The 23,297-nt window shown below is 36.6% G+C and overlaps 2 protein-coding genes across 4 annotated transcripts; one reads left to right on the top strand and one right to left on the bottom strand.

Moving 5' to 3' along the window:
- Positions 1 to 3,116: 3,116 nt before the first annotated feature.
- Positions 3,117 to 7,276, bottom strand: neu1 (neuraminidase 1). The gene is made up of 6 exons (XM_056254498.1): positions 7,045 to 7,276; positions 6,264 to 6,453; positions 5,890 to 6,152; positions 5,469 to 5,651; positions 3,519 to 3,738; positions 3,117 to 3,425 (listed from the first exon to the last, which is right to left on the bottom strand). Exons 1-6 carry the CDS (start codon positions 7,117 to 7,119, stop codon positions 3,205 to 3,207), a joined length of 1,152 nt encoding a protein of 383 aa, XP_056110473.1. The 5' UTR covers positions 7,120 to 7,276; the 3' UTR covers positions 3,117 to 3,204.
- Positions 7,277 to 8,879: 1,603 nt separating this feature from the next.
- LOC130087937 (transmembrane protein 268) lies at positions 8,880 to 19,934 on the top strand. Of its 3 annotated transcripts, none has more exons than XM_056254501.1 (11): positions 8,880 to 9,144; positions 9,227 to 9,281; positions 9,567 to 9,656; positions 13,074 to 13,206; positions 13,774 to 13,868; positions 13,971 to 14,078; positions 16,144 to 16,302; positions 16,436 to 16,546; positions 17,813 to 17,902; positions 18,433 to 18,645; positions 19,612 to 19,934. In XM_056254501.1, the coding sequence occupies exons 4-11, from the start codon at positions 13,095 to 13,097 to the stop codon at positions 19,774 to 19,776; spliced, it is 1,053 nt and encodes a 350-aa protein (XP_056110476.1). In that variant the 5' UTR covers positions 8,880 to 9,144; positions 9,227 to 9,281; positions 9,567 to 9,656; positions 13,074 to 13,094; the 3' UTR covers positions 19,777 to 19,934. The 3 variants fall into 3 exon arrangements, with proteins under 3 accessions (XP_056110476.1, XP_056110474.1, XP_056110475.1); XM_056254499.1 differs by having other exon boundaries at positions 13,071 to 13,206; XM_056254500.1 differs by lacking the exon at positions 9,227 to 9,281 and having other exon boundaries at positions 13,071 to 13,206.
- The last annotated feature ends 3,363 nt before the right edge of the window (positions 19,935 to 23,297 follow it).

The following is a 23,297-nucleotide window of genomic DNA, read 5'->3' as shown; positions in this document are numbered from 1 at the left end:
ACTATTGTAATTCTATAATAATATTTTACCTTCAGGCTCAGGGTTATAGCCTAAATTACAAGCGCGCGTACGTAGCATACTACGAGTCTGTCAGACCGCCCGATGAATTAAAAGACATGAGAACCGGCTTAACAGACCGGTTCACTTTGCTGAGTGACATGACATTTAAAATCATGACGCAGCCATCACTTGACTAACTTAGCTTGGACACCAGATAGACAGGCCTACTTAATGTCAAAATATGGAAAATATTGGCAAATTTAACCATTTATAACCTTATTTCGCAGATAGGCCTACACAAGTAAACATTGGACCTTTTCTTTTTCTGGTATTAGCTACTAATAGCATAAAATTAGGGAAATTATTATTATTTATCCATGCCATCATGCCTGTGACAGAAAATATGCTGCCTTTTAAGTCAAAATAAATTTTACTGTAGGCTATTTTTAATAAATGTGGCGTTGGTGAGTAAGAGAAATCGTACAGATTTGAAACTTTTGAATGGTATTAAATACCTGTGTATTTTTCTCTTTTTCTTGTGTAACACACACACACACACACACACACACACACACACACACGGCAAGGCAAGTTTATTTATAGCACATTTTTTATACACTAGGAATTTCAAAGAAAGGAAACAGAAAGGAATTAAAATAATCACAAAATAAAAGCAAGGAAAATTAAAACAGTTATAAAATGAATTAAAAGAGTAAAATGATGATACATAGATTAACTTAAACACCGGTGTATCATATTTTCCACAACACCCAGTTTTACTCTGAGATTTTCCCATGGTGATTACACTGTGTCTGTGGTGTTCTTTCGGCGCACCTAAGAAATCTATTGGACGTCTCCGATTTCCCCCTAAAATCGGACATGAGCTCTAGGACTGACTCACGAGTCACGGGGTAACCTCGGGTTCACTGCCTCATCAGTCGCACCCCTAAACCAATTAGTTCGGAAGCTCTAGGAATGGAATCAATCCAGTCCGCACCCCACAGAACCTCGAGTTTAATCACGTCAAACGCACTCCACCAGACCCAGGCCATCATCATGGTTTCATCTCTCTTACCCAATTCTCAGTGCCATTTGAGTTCTGTTTAGAATAAAAAGAAGGAATGCAAAATAAAATACAGGGTAGGCCTAATCAGTCGGACGTAACAGTGGCACAGTACTCATTCAGTAAATGCACAGCTAAACAGATGTGTTTTGAGTCTGGATTTGAATGTGACTACTGTAGGAGCACATCTGATCTCCTCTGGAAACTGGTTCCAGCTGTGGCTCGCACAGTAGCTAAAAGCGGACTCACCATGCGTAGTGTGAACCCTTGGTATTTCTAGCTGATGTGATCCTGATGATCTGAGTGATCTGTTAGGTTTATATTTAGTGAGCATATCTGCAATGTATTGAGGTCCTAGGCCATTGAGTGATTTATATACCAATAATAATACTTTAAAATCAATCCTAAATGTAACTGGGAGCCAATGTAGAGAACTGAGGACTAGTGTGATATGTTCATATTTTCTGGTTCTGCTCAGAATCCTGGCAGCAGCGTTCTGTATGAGCTGCAACTGTCTTATGGTCTTTTCGGGAAGGTCAGTGAGGAGACCATTACAATAGTCCACCCTGCTGGTAATGAAAGCATGAACAAGATTTTCTAAGTCTTGTCTGGAAGAAAAACATCTAATTCTTGCAATATTTTTGAGATAATAGTATGCGGATTTGCTTATTGCTTTGACATGACTACTGAATAAGGTCTCATAAGGTCTGACTCCAGAATCACACAGAGATTCCTGACTTGATTTTTAGTTGTTTGACCCCTAGCGTCAAGGTATGCGTTCACCTTCAGATCTTCATTTTTGTTTCCAAACACACACACACACACACACACACACACACACACACACACACACACACACACACACCCCTCTAGGAGCTGAGGACAGGTGGAGGGAGCAAGGTACCATATAATTAAATGATACATTTGTGTTGAGATTGAGAACATTTTAGCGATCATCTGAATAATTTCAAGGTGGAAATGTTGCTATCTTAAAACATAATGGCAGACAAAGCTGTATTATTATGTGTTTTATATGATGAGAATTACAATTAAACAATGAGTTACTGTATCAAAATAGAAAAATTTATTGAACAATGAAAGATGTCCCTGTGCAATCCAGCAAATCAAGTGAAAAGTCAAATGTGTTAATATCAAATGTAAAACAGCAAAAGCCTTTTGGGTGACTTTCAAAATGTAATATTTGCTTACATTAGGATGTTACCTAAATAAATGGCTTTCATTTAAAAATACATTATCTGGGGCCACAAAAGGGCCAGACTAGGTAAACAAAACCATATAACCGAAATAAAATCAATTACATAGTTAGATATAAAATGGGTTTTCTGACTTCACAGCTGTACAATGTGGAGAAAAAATACTGCTTGCTTAGAGGTTTCTATATCTGTCTCAAACCCTTATCAATTTAAGGAAAACCAGGGACTGGAGAAACAACACATTGTAATTAAATCACATTTCTGTATTTAAAGGTACACTATGTAACTTTTGGCACTCTAGCAGGTTAATAAACAAAACTGCACGCATCTTGTTGAACAACATTGTAGCCGGAGCTACTTCTCTCTGTTTATGTGTATGATGAGTCAAGCAGGTACTGGGCTACTTGTCTGATGTCGTGTCGCCTGGTCTAAAAAGCTCAGACGTTAAACCCTTATTGTAGGAGTACTGCAGGGATACATGATAAGACAAAAACACAGTTTGGAATTTGGATTCACGATGTACTTGCTCATATGAATTTTGAACAAAAAGTTACACAGTGTACCTTTAAAACATTATTTTAAGACTTGCAAATCAATCAGTGTTGAACAGTAGAAAACAACCATTTTAAGATTGTTGTAGCTTCATGAAGATTCACTCCAGTCACATTATTGTAAACCCCATTTAAAACAAATCTTTAAAAGAAGAATACATCATTGTATTGATGATGTATCATCAATAAAATGAAGCAGGATGTCTTGATTCTTTCTGGAGTGGAATTTAAATCAAAGCAGTGAATCTGACAGAATAATCCCAAATGTGATGTAGAGAAATGTAAAAATGATTTTGCATTAGGCTGATATCTTGATTTTCTCAAAAAAGTCCTTTTTAAAAGTCTTAAATATCCCTTTTCTTTCTTCACCTGTAAACTATTTTCCTCCATATAGATGAATTTTGGCAAAAGAGATGGTCTCATAGTAATCTTTATGGCCCTTTTCATAAACAACGAAGATGTATTTGTTGTCTTCTGGAGAATCCCCCTTGAATGACGTCATAGTCGAATAACCGCTTGGCCCCGCCCAGATCTGGACTGCCTCCTTTTCCCATGACTTCCCATCAGTGAAAGACCAGCGAAGAGTTAGATTGACTCCTGTGCAAAAAAACAAACAAACAGAAATTACGGTTCCATAAAGATTTAACTATGATATTTCTAAGTAAGACTTTGTGAACTGCTCTTCCTCACTGTGCTGAGAGTTGGAAGGGTTGGTGAAGTACATCACTCCTTGTTTCTGCAGGGCACCGGCTGCAACGACAGGGTCAATCAGCGTTTTGTCAAATACCAGCTCCTCCACAGGTAGAGACTCTCCTCCGTCCAAACTCCGCACTATTATTCGACAGCGGCAGTGGTAGTTGTTCTGGTTGCGTACATTGATGACTATGCTTCCGTCCTCTAGTTCCACTGGCTGTTAAGGCAGACGTAAGGGAGGGGAATGTGTCAAGTCAAACGAAAGGTCAAGTAGTACAGCTGTTTAATATCAAGCCTACACTGTAAAAAATGTGTGTAAGTTTTACAGAAAAAAAGAATAGAGTACAGTACAGTAAAAACCTGTTAATTGGTTAACTATAAGCTGCAATACCATATACAGTGAAAAACTGTAAATGGTTTAACATTGCATTATATCGTCGCTGTCGGGCAGTAACCTTGTACGTCTAAATCCACTACTTTTCAGGAAATGGAAAAAAAACAACTTTTTTTTTTTTAAACAATTAAACATGGTGTTGTCAAGGTTGATATTGTGGCTTTATATATGGTCCGACACTTGCAAGTGTAATTATATTAATAACATTTGACCAAAATCAAGCTCGAGTGGAGTTACAAGGTTTTTTGACCAGCGAATGTTGGATGTATGCATTCTGTTCATCATTATATAACGTCTCATCTAAAACAATGAGTGCATCGCATTACGTTTTCATCAACTTACAGGTTATATAGTTTATTGTAGCTATGTGGATGTTTTTTTGGTGAAAAACAGTAAAATGACACTCCTCGAAGTCCCTGCTTGACACATCACATATGATTACATTTTATTTAAATAGTTTTTTTTATTTTTTTTATCAGTACATTAGGGTGTTTTTTTGTATTTTTTATTTTTTTTCATTTCAATAATTTGCATTTTAAAATAAACTTCTAGATGTAGTGTAGTCTAATGTAGTTTCTAAATGTTCAGTAGTTGTAACAGATGACACAATGTACAGTAGTAGGCTAATAGTGGTGCTAATTAAATGATAAAAAGCAGTTGAAATGCTGTACAAAAAAAACCCCATTCATCAGTTTAACTACCCAATTATATGTAATATCTAATTAATTTAACTTACAGTGGAATGTTTTCCTCGTCATATCGCGATTTCGGGGCACGTGAGTTCCTGAACATGATGGGATACAATTGGCCTCAAATACTGGCCCGAAGCGATATTCAAGAAAGTGTGGGTTTAGTGTGCGTTAAGGGCACTGAGCTTTGGCATTTTAATGCCTGAGACAGTCTTGGGCACTTACTTCCTGTTTTGTGCATGTGCTCTTAAGTGGCCAAGAACGCAAGTGTAGGTATTTGGACTGGCCCAATATTAGTAGTCAGTCTCACTTTTAATAGCAGCGGTTCTGAACCAGGGGGCCTTAGGAAACTTCCAAGGGGCCTTAAGATGACTTAAAAATATTTAAAACAAGACAAAAATGAGCATTATAATAGGCTAAATCAACTAAAAATCAAGATATTTCTTTAATTTACCTCCCTCAACATAATGAATATAATTTTTTCTAGTTATGCCAAGCTCTAAATATTTAATGGGGTAGAAATTATAAGTACAACATATATTTTTTTAAATCCTTATGCTAAAATCATTATCCAGTAAATCACAAACAACTGGAAAAGTTTTGTTGAAAAAATATTTTTGTGGAACATGGGAGGTCTTGGAGTCAAAAAGCTTAAGAACCACTGACTTTTAGGGCTTCAATGGCTCAAAAAGAGTCATTTAAAAGCAGAAAGTCTGACATTCTCCATTTCTTAACATGCTAGCCAAGAAATGACTCAACAACATTCAAATGGTCGGATTCAATTAAATCCTCTAATTATCATATAGTAACACTTCAGTGATATATATTTATACAGTGTATTGAGATAAAGTAGTGTAATATTACCTGACACTCATCTGGGTTGAAGTCCAGTTCTTGTTTAGGCTGATTGTAAGGGATGCTCTTCAGAGCAGCTCCATATCTCCAGGATTTACCATGATCATCACTCAGGATACAGAAGACCCCATCACCAGCAATGGAACCGTGGCCACACACCACCAGACGGCCCACATTGGGTGGATAACGTTTCTGTGAACACAGGCATGTGATGAACTAAAAGCATATAAACTGCTCTTGGGGAGAAAAAAACAGGAAAAAAGGCCACGTGAGATTATTAGTTTTCCTTTACAAACCAATGAATCCACATACACAATAAAATGTAGTTTTATATAACCTGAGAAGTCATAACCGCATCATAAACAACAGGAAGTCTTAAAGTCATGTTTCGTTTGAAGGAGGAACAGAAAGCAGACAGCGCTAACCACACCTGTATTCCAAAGCCAGGCCCTGGAGCAAAGCTCTTCACCCCCAGCTCAATGGACAGGTTTCGTGGGGCGCTCCAGGTGAACCCGTCATCCAGGCTCTGCACCATCATGGTGCTGGAGGGGTTGCAATGGTAACGGTGAAAACACAGAGCATAGATGAGTATCACAGCACCAGTCTCCTCATCCACAACCACAGAACCAAGACTCAGCCCATCTGCTAGAGAACCATCGTCCACAATGAATGAGGTGGGAGACCAGGTGGCACCTGAGAAATACAAGAAAGAGATTGGAATTCAATTCCATCTAAAGCAATAGCCATTTATCACTCAATTTATAAAGCATTTCAGGAGTGAGCCTGTGAAAGTGGATGATCCACCTCTGTCTGTGGAGCGTCTCAAAGCGATGAACTTCGCCCCGACGTCACTGGAAGACATTTTCCTGGCCTCAGTGAACACCAGCAGACTACCACGTAATGTGAAGGTTAGCAGAGGGATCCTGTAAGTGTTGACCTGACCGGCTCCACCGCCGACCCATAGCAACTGCTCCTCATATATCAGTGGGTCAATCTGTGGGAAGCATGTAGAATTACACAAATAAAGCAAAGGGATGAAGAAATCAGATAAAAACTGATCTTTAAACTTTTTTCACGTGACCTTTTCAGTAACTATTATTTCTAGAAGATTAACAATAATAAATAATTAGAAAATAAATAAAGCCCCTAAAAATGAACTACTTTACTAGTTCGTTCACAGTATCTCTGTAAAGATGTGTATGCAACAAATAAACTAGGTTCATTTGGTAAAATGAGTAGATGTATATATGTGGCTGACTGTTTGTCTGTTTGGGATGTAAAATATTTTTTACATAGATTTCGACTGGGATTAAGATACAAAAATAAAGGAAAGATTTACTAGATCTGTATGAAAAATGTCAATATAACTATGTTTCATGAGTTCTCTTACCTAGCACAACAGGACAGTGCAATTGAAAACACACATTTTTTTCTTAGTGACATTCACAGTGCTTACAGTCATGCACCACTGCAACATAAATCTTAAATTATACTTCAGTCTGCATAATGTAATAGTCGAACAAATGAACAGAGTGTACAGAACAGGACACAATCATGTGACAGTCATGTCATGTACTGTATTTACCTGAGACTTGTCCGCAAGCGCACCGGAAAGCACTGCTATCCCAAGAACAATCCCAAATTGTCGAATAAAATCCATTGAAACGATTAAGGCAGCGACAAGAGCAGATAGCTCATGAAGAGATAATTTCTTGATTATGCTATTTATTTATTTTAATAACGCTTGTGAATCCTGAAGTATCGAAACATGACAACAACGGACTACTCAGTACTCACATCCTCAACCATACAGTCATGTGACTGATCTCAGGGTTGCCAGGTCTGCATAATAAAACCAATCAAAATCGCTTCAGCCCACGGCCGCTGATTTGGCAACACTCCTTCCACTGCGAGACGTCAGAATCACATGCCAGACCTATTTACATAAGGAAAAATAGGACCATGAGCATATTCTATTTGATTACATTTGATCATTCAATGCTATACATGTGTTTGGTTCATTTGGAGCTGAAAACCTATGATTTATATGTAGCATACTGCAGCAGCAGAGAGACCACTTCCGTTGATCATTACAGGATGAAACTTGGGGTAGGATGTTGTTTGGCTGTCTGTACAATTATGATTTGCGTTATAGAATAAATGGCATTAGATGATGAATAAAAAGTAGCCGATACCTTGATCTGTGTTAACAGCATGACAAAAACAGTTGATTCTACTAATTTATGTGTAAGATATCAGAGGTCCTTGGGATTGTTTAAAGAACACATTGCTTTTAAATAATTTAAATAAAATTACATTTTATAATGTCTCCCAGAATATTACTTACAATATTACTACATATTATTAAACAAAAATTTGATTTAATTATAAAGGATTTCTAATAGGAATATTATATTATAACCTATTTATTTTTATTTTCTATTTATCACCTTGTACATTGTTTGTTGTGCTACAAATTTGAATCACGTTTAATATATTATAGAATAATTATTTAATAACCATTATAATGTTACACACATAGATGTAAACTCATGTACATTAGTACACCTGATTTGCTGTGCAAATTTAGATGCAATTTTCAACTAAGCCTGTTGATGGCATTAGTGTGCTGGAAAAATGTATTTTCATGTACAGCCATTACTTAGATTTACATGTTTCCTAAGATGTTTGAGATCAATTTTGTATTAATTGGAATTTCTTTACATTTTTGACTAATTTTAGGGATTTCCCCCCAATTTTATTAAGGTATGAACTGGAATGGTGATCTGGGGAAAGTTGTCACACATTTTACTCCATTGAATATTTCCCAGGGAAGTTTATTTTCTGACCTTAAAGTACTGGCTGAAATAAATAAATGAATTAATAAATAAATACATAACTTCATTGCAATAGCCCCCTAATGGTATAGTATGGTATTTTTACACATGGGGTAAGTTGTCACAAAAGTAAAAAATAGTGTTCACTTAAACAGTTATTACAAAAATATGATAATGTGCTTATTTAGCACAGTTCTGAACCAGGCGTATGAAACCATATAAAACCACTGCTAGAGAACATTGCCAATGGGACTTTGACTCAAAACCGGTTTTGTTTGTTTTCTACAAACTCAATGACCAGCACCAGTTTTGACAGCAGTAAATACATGTGAAAACCACAACATCATTATGGCATGTGTCTTTATTTCCTGGGCTCACTCTTATTCAAGCACAAGCACACACATTTCAGCATCGGCCTGTGAAATTGTGTGTACATTCCTGCAGTCATGTGTTCAGACTGAGCTGAGTCACAAGCTGAGAGAAAAGTAAATGACAGAAAATAGAGAGATAGAGGAAGAGCACAAGGGGGAGGGTTTAAAATCAGTTTTGCATTCACATAAAGAGGAAGACACACTCACAGAGAGTGAAAGAGAAAGAGAGCGGTTAAAAGACTACAAGAGGAGCCTGATAGAAATATTAGGAAGAAGAACAAATTTATATGAAGAGCTAAATAAATGAGTTAAAAACAGTGGGAGGAGCCTAATAAGAAAAAAGAACAAAGGTTGTGGCAACAGCAGGCATGACTGAGAAGAAATAGAGGCAGACACAATGAAGATATGGACTTGCTGTCAGATGCACACTGTTCTTCAGCAGTAAAACGTGTTTGCTGTATTAGATAAGGAGCAAGGGTGAGTGAGAATGAGACGGAGGGATCATTTTCAGGGTAATCTCATTCTGTATAATATCTATTTGTCTTTGCATTTTCTTCAGCTTGTAGGAGTCAGCTACAGTGGAGTCAGCTGTGAACGCTGTTGTGTGTTTACAGGTTTGTTGAAATTGCTGTAAAACCATCTTGATTTGTGTTCCCTAAGTCACAATGGTAAAACATTGACAGCTCTCTGAAGCAGTATCTCTGTAATGTATGCAAAGGTTAATGCACATTGATGCATATTGTGTACATGCATAAAGACACTTCTTGCCATCACTTACAATAACTTAAAAGGACATGCAGAATTTTATGAAACTGGTTAAGAAATGCTATCCGTTTTCTTTAACGTTGAGAAACCCTAACATCTTCCTTACTTTCTTGTATACGAAACTCTAAAAACAGAAGTTGACGGCAAGATTGGAGTTTCCTGTTCTTAAACAGGCAGTGCACTGTGCTAAAAGCATCGACTGAAACAAGCTGCCCTGACTAAAGGTTTGTCATCATGCTCTTTGTCATTTTTTTGGCTTTTTATGAAGTTTGAACACTCCTTTTGAATCTCCTTTCTGAGTGCAAGATCTCATTTGAATGACATCAACTATTTAGAATTATGAAACTACTGAATACATTTACATAACAGTAAACATAATGTAGCTTTTCTTAGTTACATTTCACATTATCTTGACCTTCATTACTAACATTATTAATTTGTGGTGCTTGTGGAGGCAAGCATCACTATTATTACTCCAGATACTAAGAGTTAATTACTGTGATAAAAACCCAAAGATATCGAGGCCACGAAACAAAGTCGGCACCGCATAAAAATTCACCTTATCTGTTTTCTACAGTAAACTCAGGTTTAAGATCTTATTGTGAGCAATTCAAGTGTAAGTTCAATTCGACTGCAATTGTTTCATCAAAATGTCATAGCTGGACCTTACAGTGAAAATGACAGACTTCTCTCTGATGACATAAGCAGGTCTTCTCCAATCATTTAGTCCACTTAAAGACCCACTCCGATGAAAATAATGTTTTTCTAGGAGTTAAAGGGGTCATATAATGCCATTTTTGTACAAGCTAATATGATTCTTTAGGGTCTAAATTAAAAGTTTGTAATATACTTTAATTAAACATTCTCATTAGTATTGTAAGAAAACACTTATTTTACCTGGTCAAAAACAGCTCTGTTTTCAGCACGCCGTTTCAGTGCATATGACTTTAAATGATAATGAGCTTTGCTCACCCCGCCTCTCTGTTCTGCGCATACACCGTTTGTAACACATTAACACAATATCCATAACGCGTTGTTCATTATAAACGTGGGATTATGAATTATATTGAGAACGTTGTACATAGAAAACATGCTGTAATGTACCCTGAGTGTAAACCGACGCATTCATCGTGAAGCGTGCAGCTGGCGATTTGCAAAGATTAATATAAATATTAATATAAAGATTAATAAAATGTTACACTCACTTTAGTTCTTCTGAAGGTTCAGCAGGAAGACGAATAGGTTCCGATCCTTTATTCAGGTGCAGCTTCTCAGCAAAACCAGCTTTACACTGATCCTCGTTTATAAAGCAGTCCACTGAGAAATGATTCGGCAAACATGAGAGCATTGACGTTGCTCGTGGGGAATATTCCCTTCGAAAACAAACACAGCCGCTGCGTCTTCAGCGGTTCGGATTTAGGAACATTAAAATGACTGCTGTGTTCGTTATTGCACCCAAGAACAGAACACCACAATCGCTTAGACGCCATTCTGCTCATAGACAGTGCTCCAGCATATCAACAATGCCGGTCCGCGCCGCGCAGACTATGATTGACAGGACGAGCGAGGGCGGGTCTGTGTTGAAACACTCCAGTCAATCAACAATCGCGGGAGGGGCGTCCGTTTTATTGACGTCACAAAAACGAACGGCTCAATTTGAGGCAGGGGAAAACATATAAGGAGATTAAAACAAAAACACTGGATGGATTTTTATCATTATATGATGGTTGTGTACAGGCACTGCCAACACACATTTCAGTACAATCAACTTGTAAAAGTGCATGTACCATTATATGACCCCTTTAACATGTTCTTGTGGCATTTTTCTGATGTTAGAGGGACATATCTTGAGAAAAATAAGCTCAAAGTTGTATTTCTGAGTATTTCTACATTCAAATGGCTGTGAATCAGTAGCCGGCTAAAATAGACTGGAGTTGTGACGTAGTAACTCCACTGGGCGTCTCCACACGCGACGTCTTGGAGTGAAATAATGATCGGTGATCGGTGATAACTTTGATTAACTTCGGATAATAATAATTAACGTGTATATAATACTGTTGCCCCACCGGTATTGGGGGTGTAAGCTAGCGGGAGAGACAGAGCTCTCAGCAACGGGCAGGGGGAGGGTCATTTTCGTGCCAACGGCTCCGCCCACAACGCAGAGGCGAATTGCTAAAGAGCTACTGCCGCTCTGCTGAAGCGAAGTCCCAGAAAACGGCACAGGTTTTGTGATTTTGGCTAAAAATGGCATAATCATAATTTAAAGACCACTGGGAATGTTTAAAAATAGCTCAAAATATGATCGGAGTGGGACTTTAAAGCAGCACTAAGTAGGAATTCCGTTTTTGTCAAACAGCGACCCCTAGAGTCTCTGTGGAGTACTTGTACTGTCGTGAATAGCACTCACGCAGAGATGGCTCGCACTCACGACCGGATCCCCTCCCCCTGTACACCGGTACCTGTTCAGTAGGATGGACGCTGTAACGAGTGGAAATAAGGTATGGCCCCTTTAAAGTCCCCATGAATTCAAAATTGACCATACTTACTTTGTTTGCCTAAATTGATCGTTTTGTGGTGAACAATTCATCCATGCAAGTCAATCCACACAAAAAAAATTTTTGGCTTCGTAATCTTTAATCAAAATCTGAAATGTCCCCTCCCCTCTGCGTTGGAGGACCTTGCCTGATGACGTAGGTTTCACGGTTTGGGCGTCTTCTTAACATCCATAATCACGCCCCTCCAACTGACAGTAGACAGGCTGAATGAAAACACCTACTTTTCTAGATCCAATCAGGTGCTAGTTGGGAAAAAAGCCACGCCCACCATTTTGCCTCATTTAGTATTCCGTTTCTCTCGGAAATACGTCAAAACACTGGAGAAAAGTCGTTTGCAACTTCCGGTTCACGGGGACTTTAAGAGCTGCGCGCGCCCTGTTTAATTGTTGGCAGTCTGTATTGTATGTGCGCCTCGAACACCACATGTATACGGCGCCGGGTTATTTCAGTTTGATGCTCATTTTATCAGAATTTTATCAGATCTGTTTTTTGCCGTAAAGCAATTCGTGACCTCGCGAAACCTGATATCACACGATACTTCCTAATACTGAGGCCGGCGGCTCGCCGGCCCAAAGTTGCAAGGGTGGTTTTGCGGCTCACAGGCACCAGGGGGGTGCGAGACGACCACCATTCAACATGAAATCAGTAATATAAACATTACAATGACTCCAAAGCTGTTCGGTTAAGGTAAAAAAGTTACTTCCCTAAACTCACAATCATCTGCCTCCACTTTTGAGTGCAACTTTTGAGTTCCTTAAGCGCTCATTTGAAATAGTTAGTCAAATTTTACTTTTATACATTCTAAAATTGATGGTTCCATGAAGAAACTTTAACATCCATGAAACCTTTCCATTCCACAAAAAGTTATTTATGGAAAAAAATTCTTCATATTATTAAAATGTTGTTCACACTAAGTTATTTTAAGAACTGTTCACTGAAAGGTTCTTTGAGGAACCAAAAGTGCAGGTTCTTTTGTAGCATCGCTGAAAACCCCCTTATGGAATCTTTATTTTTAAGAGTGTTTGCAACTTAGATTCGGTTGCTGTGAGAAAGTGTTAATATTTTGGTGCACGTGTTTTCCAGCAGGTTCTGACAGTGACCGTCACCATGGAGGAGAGGGAGCGGCAGTGTAATGTAGAGGAAAGAAGTGATGTTGAATCCCCCACAGGACAGTCAGCCATGGCAGAAGAGCGAAGAAGAACATCCACATGGAGGAATGGTACATATTGCCCTGTTTCTCTCTCTGCCTGTCCTCTTTCAGTATTAATAAAAAAACAGCTAACTGAAATCATCAAACAGTGTGACTGCAGTGTGATTTTTACCATGTGGTTTATTGCCCTGAAGGACACGATGGTGAGATGCTTGGGTAACACTTTATTTTTATGGTCCCTTTTGAACATTCTATACTGACTATAAGTAACTTTGCAACTACTTGTCTAACCCTACCAGTCTACTAATACTCTACTAACGCTCTAATGAGAGTTAGTAGACATGTAGGTGCAACTTTACTTATAGTCAACAGAATGTGTTGAAGGACCAATCAAAATAAAGTGAAACTAATGCTTGTGATGCTCTAATGACTCATAACATGTCATACTGTAGATGCTTCTGTAAGACCACAGGAATTAGAAATATGTTTTCTCCTTTAAATAGGCTACAAAACTTTTTTTTTTCAATTCTTAAATCCAGTGCAAATTGTCCCTGACAAAAAGAGACACTGGAGTATTAAAGACTGGATTTCAGATTTAAACTGTTTAATTGACCTCACTGGATGTCTTTCTGTCAGGTCAGTGTGTGGCATCTGTGTCCACTTCCTCTTGGTTGACTCCCACGTTTGACTTTTCACACTGCAGGAGTCTTTTGGAAACCAATGGCTTTCAGGCTAGTAAATTTCCAGCATGCAAAAAAAAAAAAAAATTCATACGCATTTCTAAATGAATGTACTTATTTCCATGTTGTATTTTGATGTTAAATCTATTCCAGATTCCAGCAGAAGATTTTGAAGGTCCACTTCATTTAGCGCTGGACCATCCGTCCGTCAAAAGATACCTGCTTTTCAACTCCAATTTTTTTAATTTCATCCTGGCACCAGTAAGAAATCCCTTTATAAATCACTGTAGTTCACACTCATTCCACCACCGAGCAAAGTCAATATGGCTAAAACTCACAGAACCTGTTTAGTACAGGCCCGGTTCATATTTCACTCCAAAATCAAAAGAAAAACAGTGAGTTAGACTTTATTTCAAGGTGTCTGTGTTACAGTATAATTATGCATTTAAGTACTGAGTAATAATAATTAACTACATGTACTTACTAGGGTTAGGGTTTGAGGTTGCACTTTATTTTACAGTACAGGTACTTAGTGTACTTACTGGGTAATAAAAGGTAACTACAGGGGTAAGGGTTAGATTTAGGGGTAGGTTCAAGCCAAGGTTAGTTATAACCTAATTATTGCAATTACTATAATAAGTAGCCTATATAGCTAGTATGTATACATGAGGAACAATAAAATAAAGTGCCACTCGGTTTGATTTAGGGTTAGTTGCATGTAATCATGCATAATTTATAGAACAGTAACTACATGTAACGTGTAACAATGACACTGTAAAATAAAGTGCTACCAAACAATGTTATTAGAAATCATATTTTTCTTAAAGAAATTAAGATATATTAGATAAACTACATTTAAATAAATAGCAAACTGTAAATGTTTCGTGAATTGTTAAGCATTATCATTGCGGTATTGTATTATCACACCAATAATAATAACTATAAAGATAACAATAACGAGATAACTATTAGCGTCCACAACAGTTACTGTTCTGTTTTTATGACTGTTCGCATGCTGCAGTTTTGTCAAAGTCATTTGGATTCTGATTGGCTATCAATAGCCGCTTTTACGGTTCCAGTTGTGTTTACACTTGAGCCTGGCACGGCATGGAACGTTTACAAACCGTTTTCGTCTTAGAATTCTCGGCACGGCTGTCTTGACGACTCAGAATTGGTAACTGGTCTATTGCCTGGCTACCCCCTTAAACATTGTTTTTAGATTTTTCAGTTTTTTTAGAAGTAATACTGCAGTTTTTGTTACATGTAGAAAAATACCGTTTTTGGACACAATATTCCAGTATAGCTGGAGTACAACTGCAGTTTTACTGCAATACAACTGAAGTAGTACTTCAATAATACTGCAATATAACTGCAGTATTTCTGATATGAAGTAGTACTACAATAATACTGTAATATAACTGCGGTATTACTGCAATGAAGAATACTACAATAATACTGCAATATAACTGCGGTAGTACTGCAATACATAATACAACTAAAGTACAATTACAATACTACCAAAATGCAATACTAATAAAATGGTGTACAATACCATCGAAATACAACCAGAATATCCAGAATAAGTTTTATTTTCACACATCTGCAATATAATGAATTAAGGTACAAAATAACAGTGAATGTCTCAAACTGCAATGCAAGAAATAATGTGATTTTACTTTCTTTTTTTTTACTTCAAATAACAGGCTGAGAGTAAGACAATGTATTTAAAGTGTTTATTTACAAATCATGCATATATCTTCCCACACATTATTCAGAGAGGTTGCGTTTTTTGAACAGCTTATTCTCATATTCCACTTGGTTCTTTTAACTGCCTTCATCTCAGATGTGGAAACACTATGTTGGATGTAATCTGGAAAAACAAACAAACAAAAAGAATCAGAGACACTCTTGAATCTGCAAATGAATCTCTTAAAATTAAAGGAACACGCCACCGTTTTTTGAAATAGGGGTTATTCTATGGAGTTAATATTGTGCCATAATTAAACAAACAAATCCAGCATTTTGCAAACAAACTCGATCTGCTTTGCAACTCGACTAGCAAACAAACAGAAAGCAATGTGCAAGTACAAAGGTCAATTTGAGCGAGAATTAAACATTTTTATTTTATCTGATTAAACAGTACAGCTTAAAGTCTCTTTAACTGTACCGACCCCCCCAGAAATCATGCTCTTTACAAGCTTGTCATTTACCTGATCACCTTTCACTGTTTTCCACAATTACAAATCAGTAAAGAGATGAAATTACCGGGCAGGAATTTAGGAAACTTAAAGGAAATACTGTTTTGCTTGTTATGTGTCTGTTGCAGTTGTTGTATCTGGTGCTGTGGTGTGCTGTGTACTCGACCCTTCACATGTACCTTGGAGGCAGCACAGCGAACATCTGGGTACTCTGTCTGTGTGTCAGTCTGTTGTCCATAATCCTCACCGCTGCCATCATCCTCATCTTCCACTACAGCAACAAAGAGGTGGGATGTCACATGATAGATCAGGGTCTGATGACATCACTCTTTCTTGTTAGGTCTAATTCAGTCATTTTTGAGAATAAACCTGTATTCTTTTTTTAATGCATATTAACAGGTGTTTGTGTATCTGTTGCAGATCAACATGAACACAGATGTGCGTTTGGTGGGGGTTAATGAGCACATGGTCAGGAACGGGCTGCTGTTGGGAGTGGCCGACTGGGTGCATAAATGCAGAGGAAAACTGCAGGTAATTGATAATCAGTTCCTCTTACCTTCCACAATAAAACTTTTATTGTCACCCAACTCGAAAAGTCAAAGTTTAAAGACAATTCTGATGATCATTCTGACAAGACTTGCAGACAGCATGAGCCTAGATACAGTATACACAGTAGACACGCATTATATTAAGAACAGGAGCAGTGTTGATTGTGCAATGAACTTTGTACACATTTTGTGCTCTGGGGCAGCATGGGAAATTTAAAGCATTAAACGGAAGTTGTGACCTTCTTGCTTATTGTTTATTGTGACACAGTATATCCGTGTGAAATGGCTTCTCGAAAAAAGATAAAATGTCCATCGGTAATTGATTGGATCATTGGATCCTTGGTTTGCTATCGATGTGATGTCGTGTGAGTGACAGGTTGTCCCGTCCTCATGCCAGTAAACACATCATCAGAGAAGAGTTTTTTGCTGTAAGTGGAAGGGGAAGTTATTTTGATTAAAGATAACAAGCGCAAATTAATTAAAAAAAATAATGTGCATGAATCTATTAATAAATACTGCAATATTTCACAAAAAACAAGAATGGTCAGTCTTGATTTTGTGGTGACATTAAAGGGTTCATCAATTTTACTCATCAGTAAAATTCATCATTTACTCACCGCATGTTGTTCCTGTATGTCTTTCTTTCTTTTGCAAAATGTTTTTTTTTTTTTTCTCATACACTGGAAGTCAATGGTGACCAAAATACTTTTGGTTACCAGCATTCTTTGACATATCTTCTTTTATGTTCCACAGAACAATGAAATTCATACAGGTTTAGAACGACATGAGGGTGTATAAATGATGACAGGATTTTTTATTTTTAAATGAACTAAACCTTTAAAATACAATATTAAGAATCAACTCCACAACTACCAGCATCCTTTGCTCTTGATTTTCTCGCACTAGTTTTTGTTTGGAAGTAAAAAAGAAAGAAAAATGAACTTCAAATGAACACTTCCATTAAGTTTTGACCAAAATTATGTAAATGCATATTACATTGTTATTACAATGTTTGAATTTATAAGCAAGATTTTCAGAAATTGGTTATTAATCGTTAACTGTTTATAAGTATGAGAGTATAAGAGACTTTAAGCTGTACTGTTTAATCAGATAACTGAATACCTTCCTGGGTTGCATCTTTATCTTGTTTATTTCCTTCTGTAGTCTATGTGATGGAACTGATAAGGTTTAAAGTCACGAACAAACTTGTTTAACTGCTGTTTTGCTTGATCCTTCTTTCTTTCTCCAGCTCTTCTGTGTATACTGGGACTTGTCCCCGTGTCTGAATTGTCTGGTGGAAGCACTTGATGACATGAGTTTTGTCAGGGATCAAGTACAGGTTGGCTTGCTTTTGTTTATTGATTTGTTATTATGTTGATGCTTCTTGGCCCTACAGAAAGTAATAATCAATAAAAAATAATAATTTGTAATTCAAATATAATGGTAGATCAAACAATTGTAGAGTCAAGATTAAATTCAAATGCTGCAGGATACATATTCACACTGTAAAAATGATATGATCAATAAGTAATAAAAACAATGTTTTTACATTGCTTTAACACATCAAAATAAGTTAAGCAATTTTCAACTGTTTTTTATAAGTTATACAAGATTACAAGATACAAGAAGTCAGTTGAAATGACTTAAACATCCACGTTTATTGTACTTCAACAGTTTATGGGTTGTTTAGTCTAACTCTGATAGGAACAAGGGAATTATGAGAGAACAGGGTTATTATAGAACAAAAACTATTAAAACATTTTAGACACAAAATAAATGTTACCCAAAATAAGATACACAATTTGTAAACATCTTTTATTTCAGATAGACACTAAGTGTATCTCACAAAGTTCCCATTTTACCCTACAGAACAAACTCAAGAAAAGAATGTCCCACCTAGTTCTAGTGACTGAGGTCGCGACCCTGGATCCCGAGGATGGATTACAGGACGAGGAGGTTCCAGAAGAAGAGCGCCCCCTGCTGGTGGAGGGACGAGAGAGAAGTTCATCAACCAGTCAAAGGGAGGACTCTAAACTCACAAAACACTTCAGCTTGATGCCTGATGCCACTCTCTCAAATCAGGTGAAAATAAGTATAATTAATATGAATAATAAATCAGTCAATGTCACTATATTCTTTCCAGTGGCGGTTTGAGAGGGAATTAGGCCGAAAATGGAAATTGATCAAACCTGCTCAACTCACATTTTTACAGTAGAAGATTATAGTATGTTTACTATTTTTAAAATAGAAAATTATATATCGGTAACACTTTACAATAAGGTCTCATTTGTTAACATCAGTTAATGTATTAACTAACATTAACTAACCATATGCAGAACATTTGTTATGGTATTTATTAATCTTTGATAATATTAGTTCATACAAATCCAGCTGTTCATTGTTTGTTCATTTCATGTTAGTTCACAGTGCATTAACTAATGTTAACAAATACAACTTTTGATTTTAATAATGTATTAGTAAATGCTGAAATGAACACTAACTAAGATAAATAAATGCTGTAGAAGTGCAATTCATTGTTAGTTCATGTTAACTAAAGTTGAAACCTTATTGTAAAGTGTTACCCATATATCTATATATTATATATCATATGCTTCCATGTAAGGAAGCACAATAATCTTTCTAATCATCAACCCAGCATAGACTCAGTATAGGAAAATGAATGGGACAAATCATGCAGGTCACCTGCAGTTTGAGAGCCTCCCTCTTATAATGTATTTGATCTTTATTGGTTATTTATAAGAAAATATTCCATCATTTGCATAACCAGTTTGCTCAATTTATGCATCATCGGATACATATAAGACTCCTCTCTCATTCCTGCAGTGATTCAAACTCACCTAAGATATGATTAAAAATACATCGTGATTCATTCTATGCAACTTTATTATTCTGTTATAAAAGTGTATTAATTAGAATAGTATTATATTTAGAAAAAGCTTCTCTTGCCTCCTCTGATGGATCACCATTGAGTATTACTTTGAATCTACAACAATTAAAGTAAAAAATATGTGTAATGGTTTTCTTCAGGATATTGCTTACCAGCTCCTGATGACCTACGGTGCACTTTATGTCAGACTGCTAGTCTCAAACAAGCTTCCTGCTCCTTCCCGGCGGCCTTCAGCTGCAGGGAAAAATCATTGCACATCATCTCTGTGTTTGTGTGAGTATGTGGAGTTAAAGGTCCTGCAGTAGATGGAACATGACAATCAAATCTCACATTAAAAAGTATTAGTCATCTTCTGTGGGATGATTATTTTGCTGTCAATTATGATATAGCCACAGACTGTTCTTGCTGCTCTTGAAACTGTCATGATTTCATCTGTGTATCGAAATATATATTTGTTTCCTGACTTATTGTGGGTCTCTATGTGATTCCATATGCTCATCAGGTGTGAAAGGATGAAGTAAGAATTTATTCCTTTCTCTTCCATGTTAAGTTTTTGTATTAACCAGTCAAACTGATAAGCCATCACACTGGTACAAAATGTAGTACCACATAGTTTTGTATTTTATGTGTATTTTTTATTACTGACTTGCGGTTCTTTATACAGTAAGATTCTGATTATCACTGTCACGACCGGATGCAAAGGAACAAGCGATAAAAGCTTTCTCCTCCACTTTCATCAACATGGATTTCGGAAAAATTTCACGCGGGGGGTCCTGATCACCCTGTCTGAGTTTATTCTGCGATAACAACCGGCTGGATGCACATTATCCCGCTTATTACACAGCTACTTGTCACATAAGTAAATAATTAGACATATGACTCGAAATATTTCATTAGCTCTTTTTAACACAAAGCTTCCGCGAAGAAGACGGTTGCTAGCAAGCTATGCGCAAACTATATGAACATTTAAGGGATTCAGTACAGTCATACCACTTATTACACGGTATTTTACCACATCAATAATTATGGGGATAAGAGATATTGATTTGAGATGAAAATGTTTAAAAATCGTACATGTTTATTATCTTATTATCCATTACAGTGTACAAAACAATCGTCGCAAAATGGCGATAGCTGTGTTTGTATGAAACAAGAGAGAGCGAGTCTGTGATACCGGATGACATAATTAAATAACTGTACACAAAATATTGATTTGAGTTTTAATATTTTATTAGCTCACCAAACGCAAAACTTCCACAAGGAAGTTCTAGCAAGTGTAAAGCACCGTCTTCAGTTACCAGGGGATAACATACCGCTAAATGGCTCGCTTGACCAATCAGAATCAAGTATTCCACAGAACATTAGTTAACTACATTATTTAACATAAACCAACAATGGAAAAACACTTAATCTCAGCTAATGTTAAATTCAACATTCACTAATACAATGTTAAAATAATTCAAATTGAATGGGCCTGAGCTAACATGAATGAACAGTTTTATTTTTTTAACTAACGTTAAAACATATTAAATATTGTAACAAATGTATTGTTCATTGTTAATGCACTAACTATAATGTTATTGTAAAGTGTTACCATTGTATCAATTGATTGGATAGTGAAAAGTGCCTCTATAAGTAGTTGGAGGGGTGGGGCTAGAAATAAGAAGAATTGATGATGTCAGTCACATAGGAAAGTTTAGTTATTACATTCTGATAAAAAATTACAAAGACAAAATTAGTTTTTTTCCACTAATGAACATGTATTTAAGTAAATAGGGTCAGTTTTGATTTCATGTTTATTTTTATCTGAGATTTGCCGTAATCTGTTTTATAGAAATATGTTAAACATGAAATATGCTGTGATTTTGCAGCATTTTCTCTTTCAGTGTAGACAGAGAAATGACTTGTCACTGAAAACTTGTCATGCCTAGTTAGGGCACTGAGTAAAGTGCAGGTCTTACATAAGTCTCTGGTGAGGGGAGGACAGTGAGAGCAGAGAGGAGAGCCACTGTGGAAGAGATAGGAAATGACAGTAATGGTGTCAACATGAATCAACCAGGGAGTCAGTGAATCTACACTGCACAGCTCAAAGCTTGGCACAAGTCCTACATGGGTATGCAATCCTAACCAACAGAGCACAGAGCAGCACTGCACCGTGAGGGACGTGTACATCAGATGTAGTTGTCCAACAGAGGTTGTTAATCAGCCTTGATGGAGCTGTGGAGGTGATTTGTGGGTGAGTACACGGACGCAGTATGGGTGACACAAACACGCCGCGAGGGTCAGAGAAGAAGAGGCAAAACTGTGTGGTGGAAGACGGCAGGCCTGCAGTGTTAAACGATTACTGAAACGATGGGTCTCTTTGGGAGGCTAAACGACCATCTGTGATCCTACCGACACAGTCTGGCCTGCTTCCTTCTAACTTGATTCATCTCTCCTCTCTCCCACCTCTTTCCATTTTGGATGAATCTCGTGAAACCTGTCAAGATATGAATCCAGGTCATATTTCACCCCAAAATTAAAAGAAGGACTTAAAAATCAAGAAGCCTATATTTTTAGGCAGTGTTATTTAGTATTATTGATATGCTTTTGTAATATTTATTTATACTTTGAATTAGTTTTTGTTTTTATATTTTCAGTTTTAATTTTAGTTTAAGTTTTAGTCATTTTGTTATGTACTTTTCTATTTAGGTTTAATGTATTTTTTTTTCAGTTTTACTTTTAGTAATTTTAGTACTTTAACAACTTATTTATTTCAGTTATTTACTAATGTAACATTGCTCATTTCGTTTAAGTTTGTCATCTATCTTATCAGCTTTATTTCAATTAATGAAAAATGATTTTTAACTGTTTTAGTTAACAATAACAACACTGTTTTAGAACCATTAATAATGATGATTAAAAAATATTTTAGACAAAATGAATTAGATGTAATGTATTAGGATCTATATCCATTCGAATATCTAATGAGAATCACCTTTGAGAATAATGGTAAAAACTCAAAATTAAAATTTACATAAAAAACTCATTTTGGTCATACATTCTAAAATATTCGGGGTTGTTTCAACCCATGTTTGGATCAAATATGGGAAAACCCAACCGTTGGGTTTAAATTTTATTTATAAATTTAAACCAATGGTTGGGTAAGTCCATTTTTGATCCAAACATGACGACAACAACAACAAAGAAATAAAAAAGAACTTTAATTATTTCCTCAACAAAAATATTTTTCCCACATTTCCCAAAACATATAAAGTAACATGATAATATAAAGAAGTTATATCAGTAGCCTAATAAGAGCTAGTTTTTTGTTTCGTTTTTTACATGGAGCGGGTCACCTCATGGGAGCTGCCATTTTGAGATCACGTGACCAACCGAATTCTACTCCCTTTTCCCCCCTGCTATTTCATGGAATAAATTAATCCTGAATAAACTAATCGTGGCTGACTGCAAAAAGTACATTTGGCATTGGTAACTGAAAAGCTTTTGATTTTACATTGTGCATCCACACCACCAGGTGTCAGTATAAACCCAGGACGACTGCCATATCGGTCAGTGCTGCATACAAATAATGAGTAAAACTTAAATGAGGGGAAATATGAGTTGGATATGTTTTCATTTAGCACTTTTCTGATCCCTCTCTTGCCCTTTAATTTCTATTATATTATTCTATAATATTTTCTATCCTGTGCAGCCAGGCACAGTCATGCTGATGCTTTCTGATAGCTATCTTCACTCCCTCACTTTGATGGCCGAGCATCATATTGAATTTGATCCACAGAATGACGTCCCCTACAGATTGAGAAGAGCTGCAGCCCCTGGGCAA

The sequence above is a fragment of the Rhinichthys klamathensis genome, unplaced genomic scaffold, assembly GCF_029890125.1.
Source record: "Rhinichthys klamathensis goyatoka isolate OS25496 unplaced genomic scaffold, OSU_Roscu_1.1 h1tg000111l_1, whole genome shotgun sequence".
Classification (NCBI taxonomy): domain Eukaryota; kingdom Metazoa; phylum Chordata; class Actinopteri; order Cypriniformes; family Leuciscidae; genus Rhinichthys; species Rhinichthys klamathensis.
Note: the sequence above shows the minus strand (reverse complement) of the source record. Positions and strands in the feature narration are given on the sequence as shown.

Coding starts and splice junctions, on each gene's coding strand:
- LOC130087937 (XM_056254500.1), top strand. CDS start 13,095: ATGGAGGAGAGGGAGCGGCAGTGTAATGTAGAGGAAAGAAGTGATGTT. Junction 16,303..16,435: donor TCCACTACAGCAACAAAGAG/GTGGGATGTCAC, acceptor TATCTGTTGCAG/ATCAACATGAACACAGATGT. Junction 17,903..18,432: donor TTGTCAGGGATCAAGTACAG/GTTGGCTTGCTT, acceptor TTTACCCTACAG/AACAAACTCAAGAAAAGAAT.
- neu1 (XM_056254498.1), bottom strand. CDS start 7,119: ATGGATTTTATTCGACAATTTGGGATTGTTCTTGGGATAGCAGTGCTT. Junction 5,652..5,889: donor GGCCTGGCTTTGGAATACAG/GTGTGGTTAGCG, acceptor CTGTGTTCACAG/AAACGTTATCCACCCAATGT. Junction 3,426..3,518: donor CCCTTCCAACTCTCAGCACA/GTGAGGAAGAGC, acceptor TTTTTTGCACAG/GAGTCAATCTAACTCTTCGC.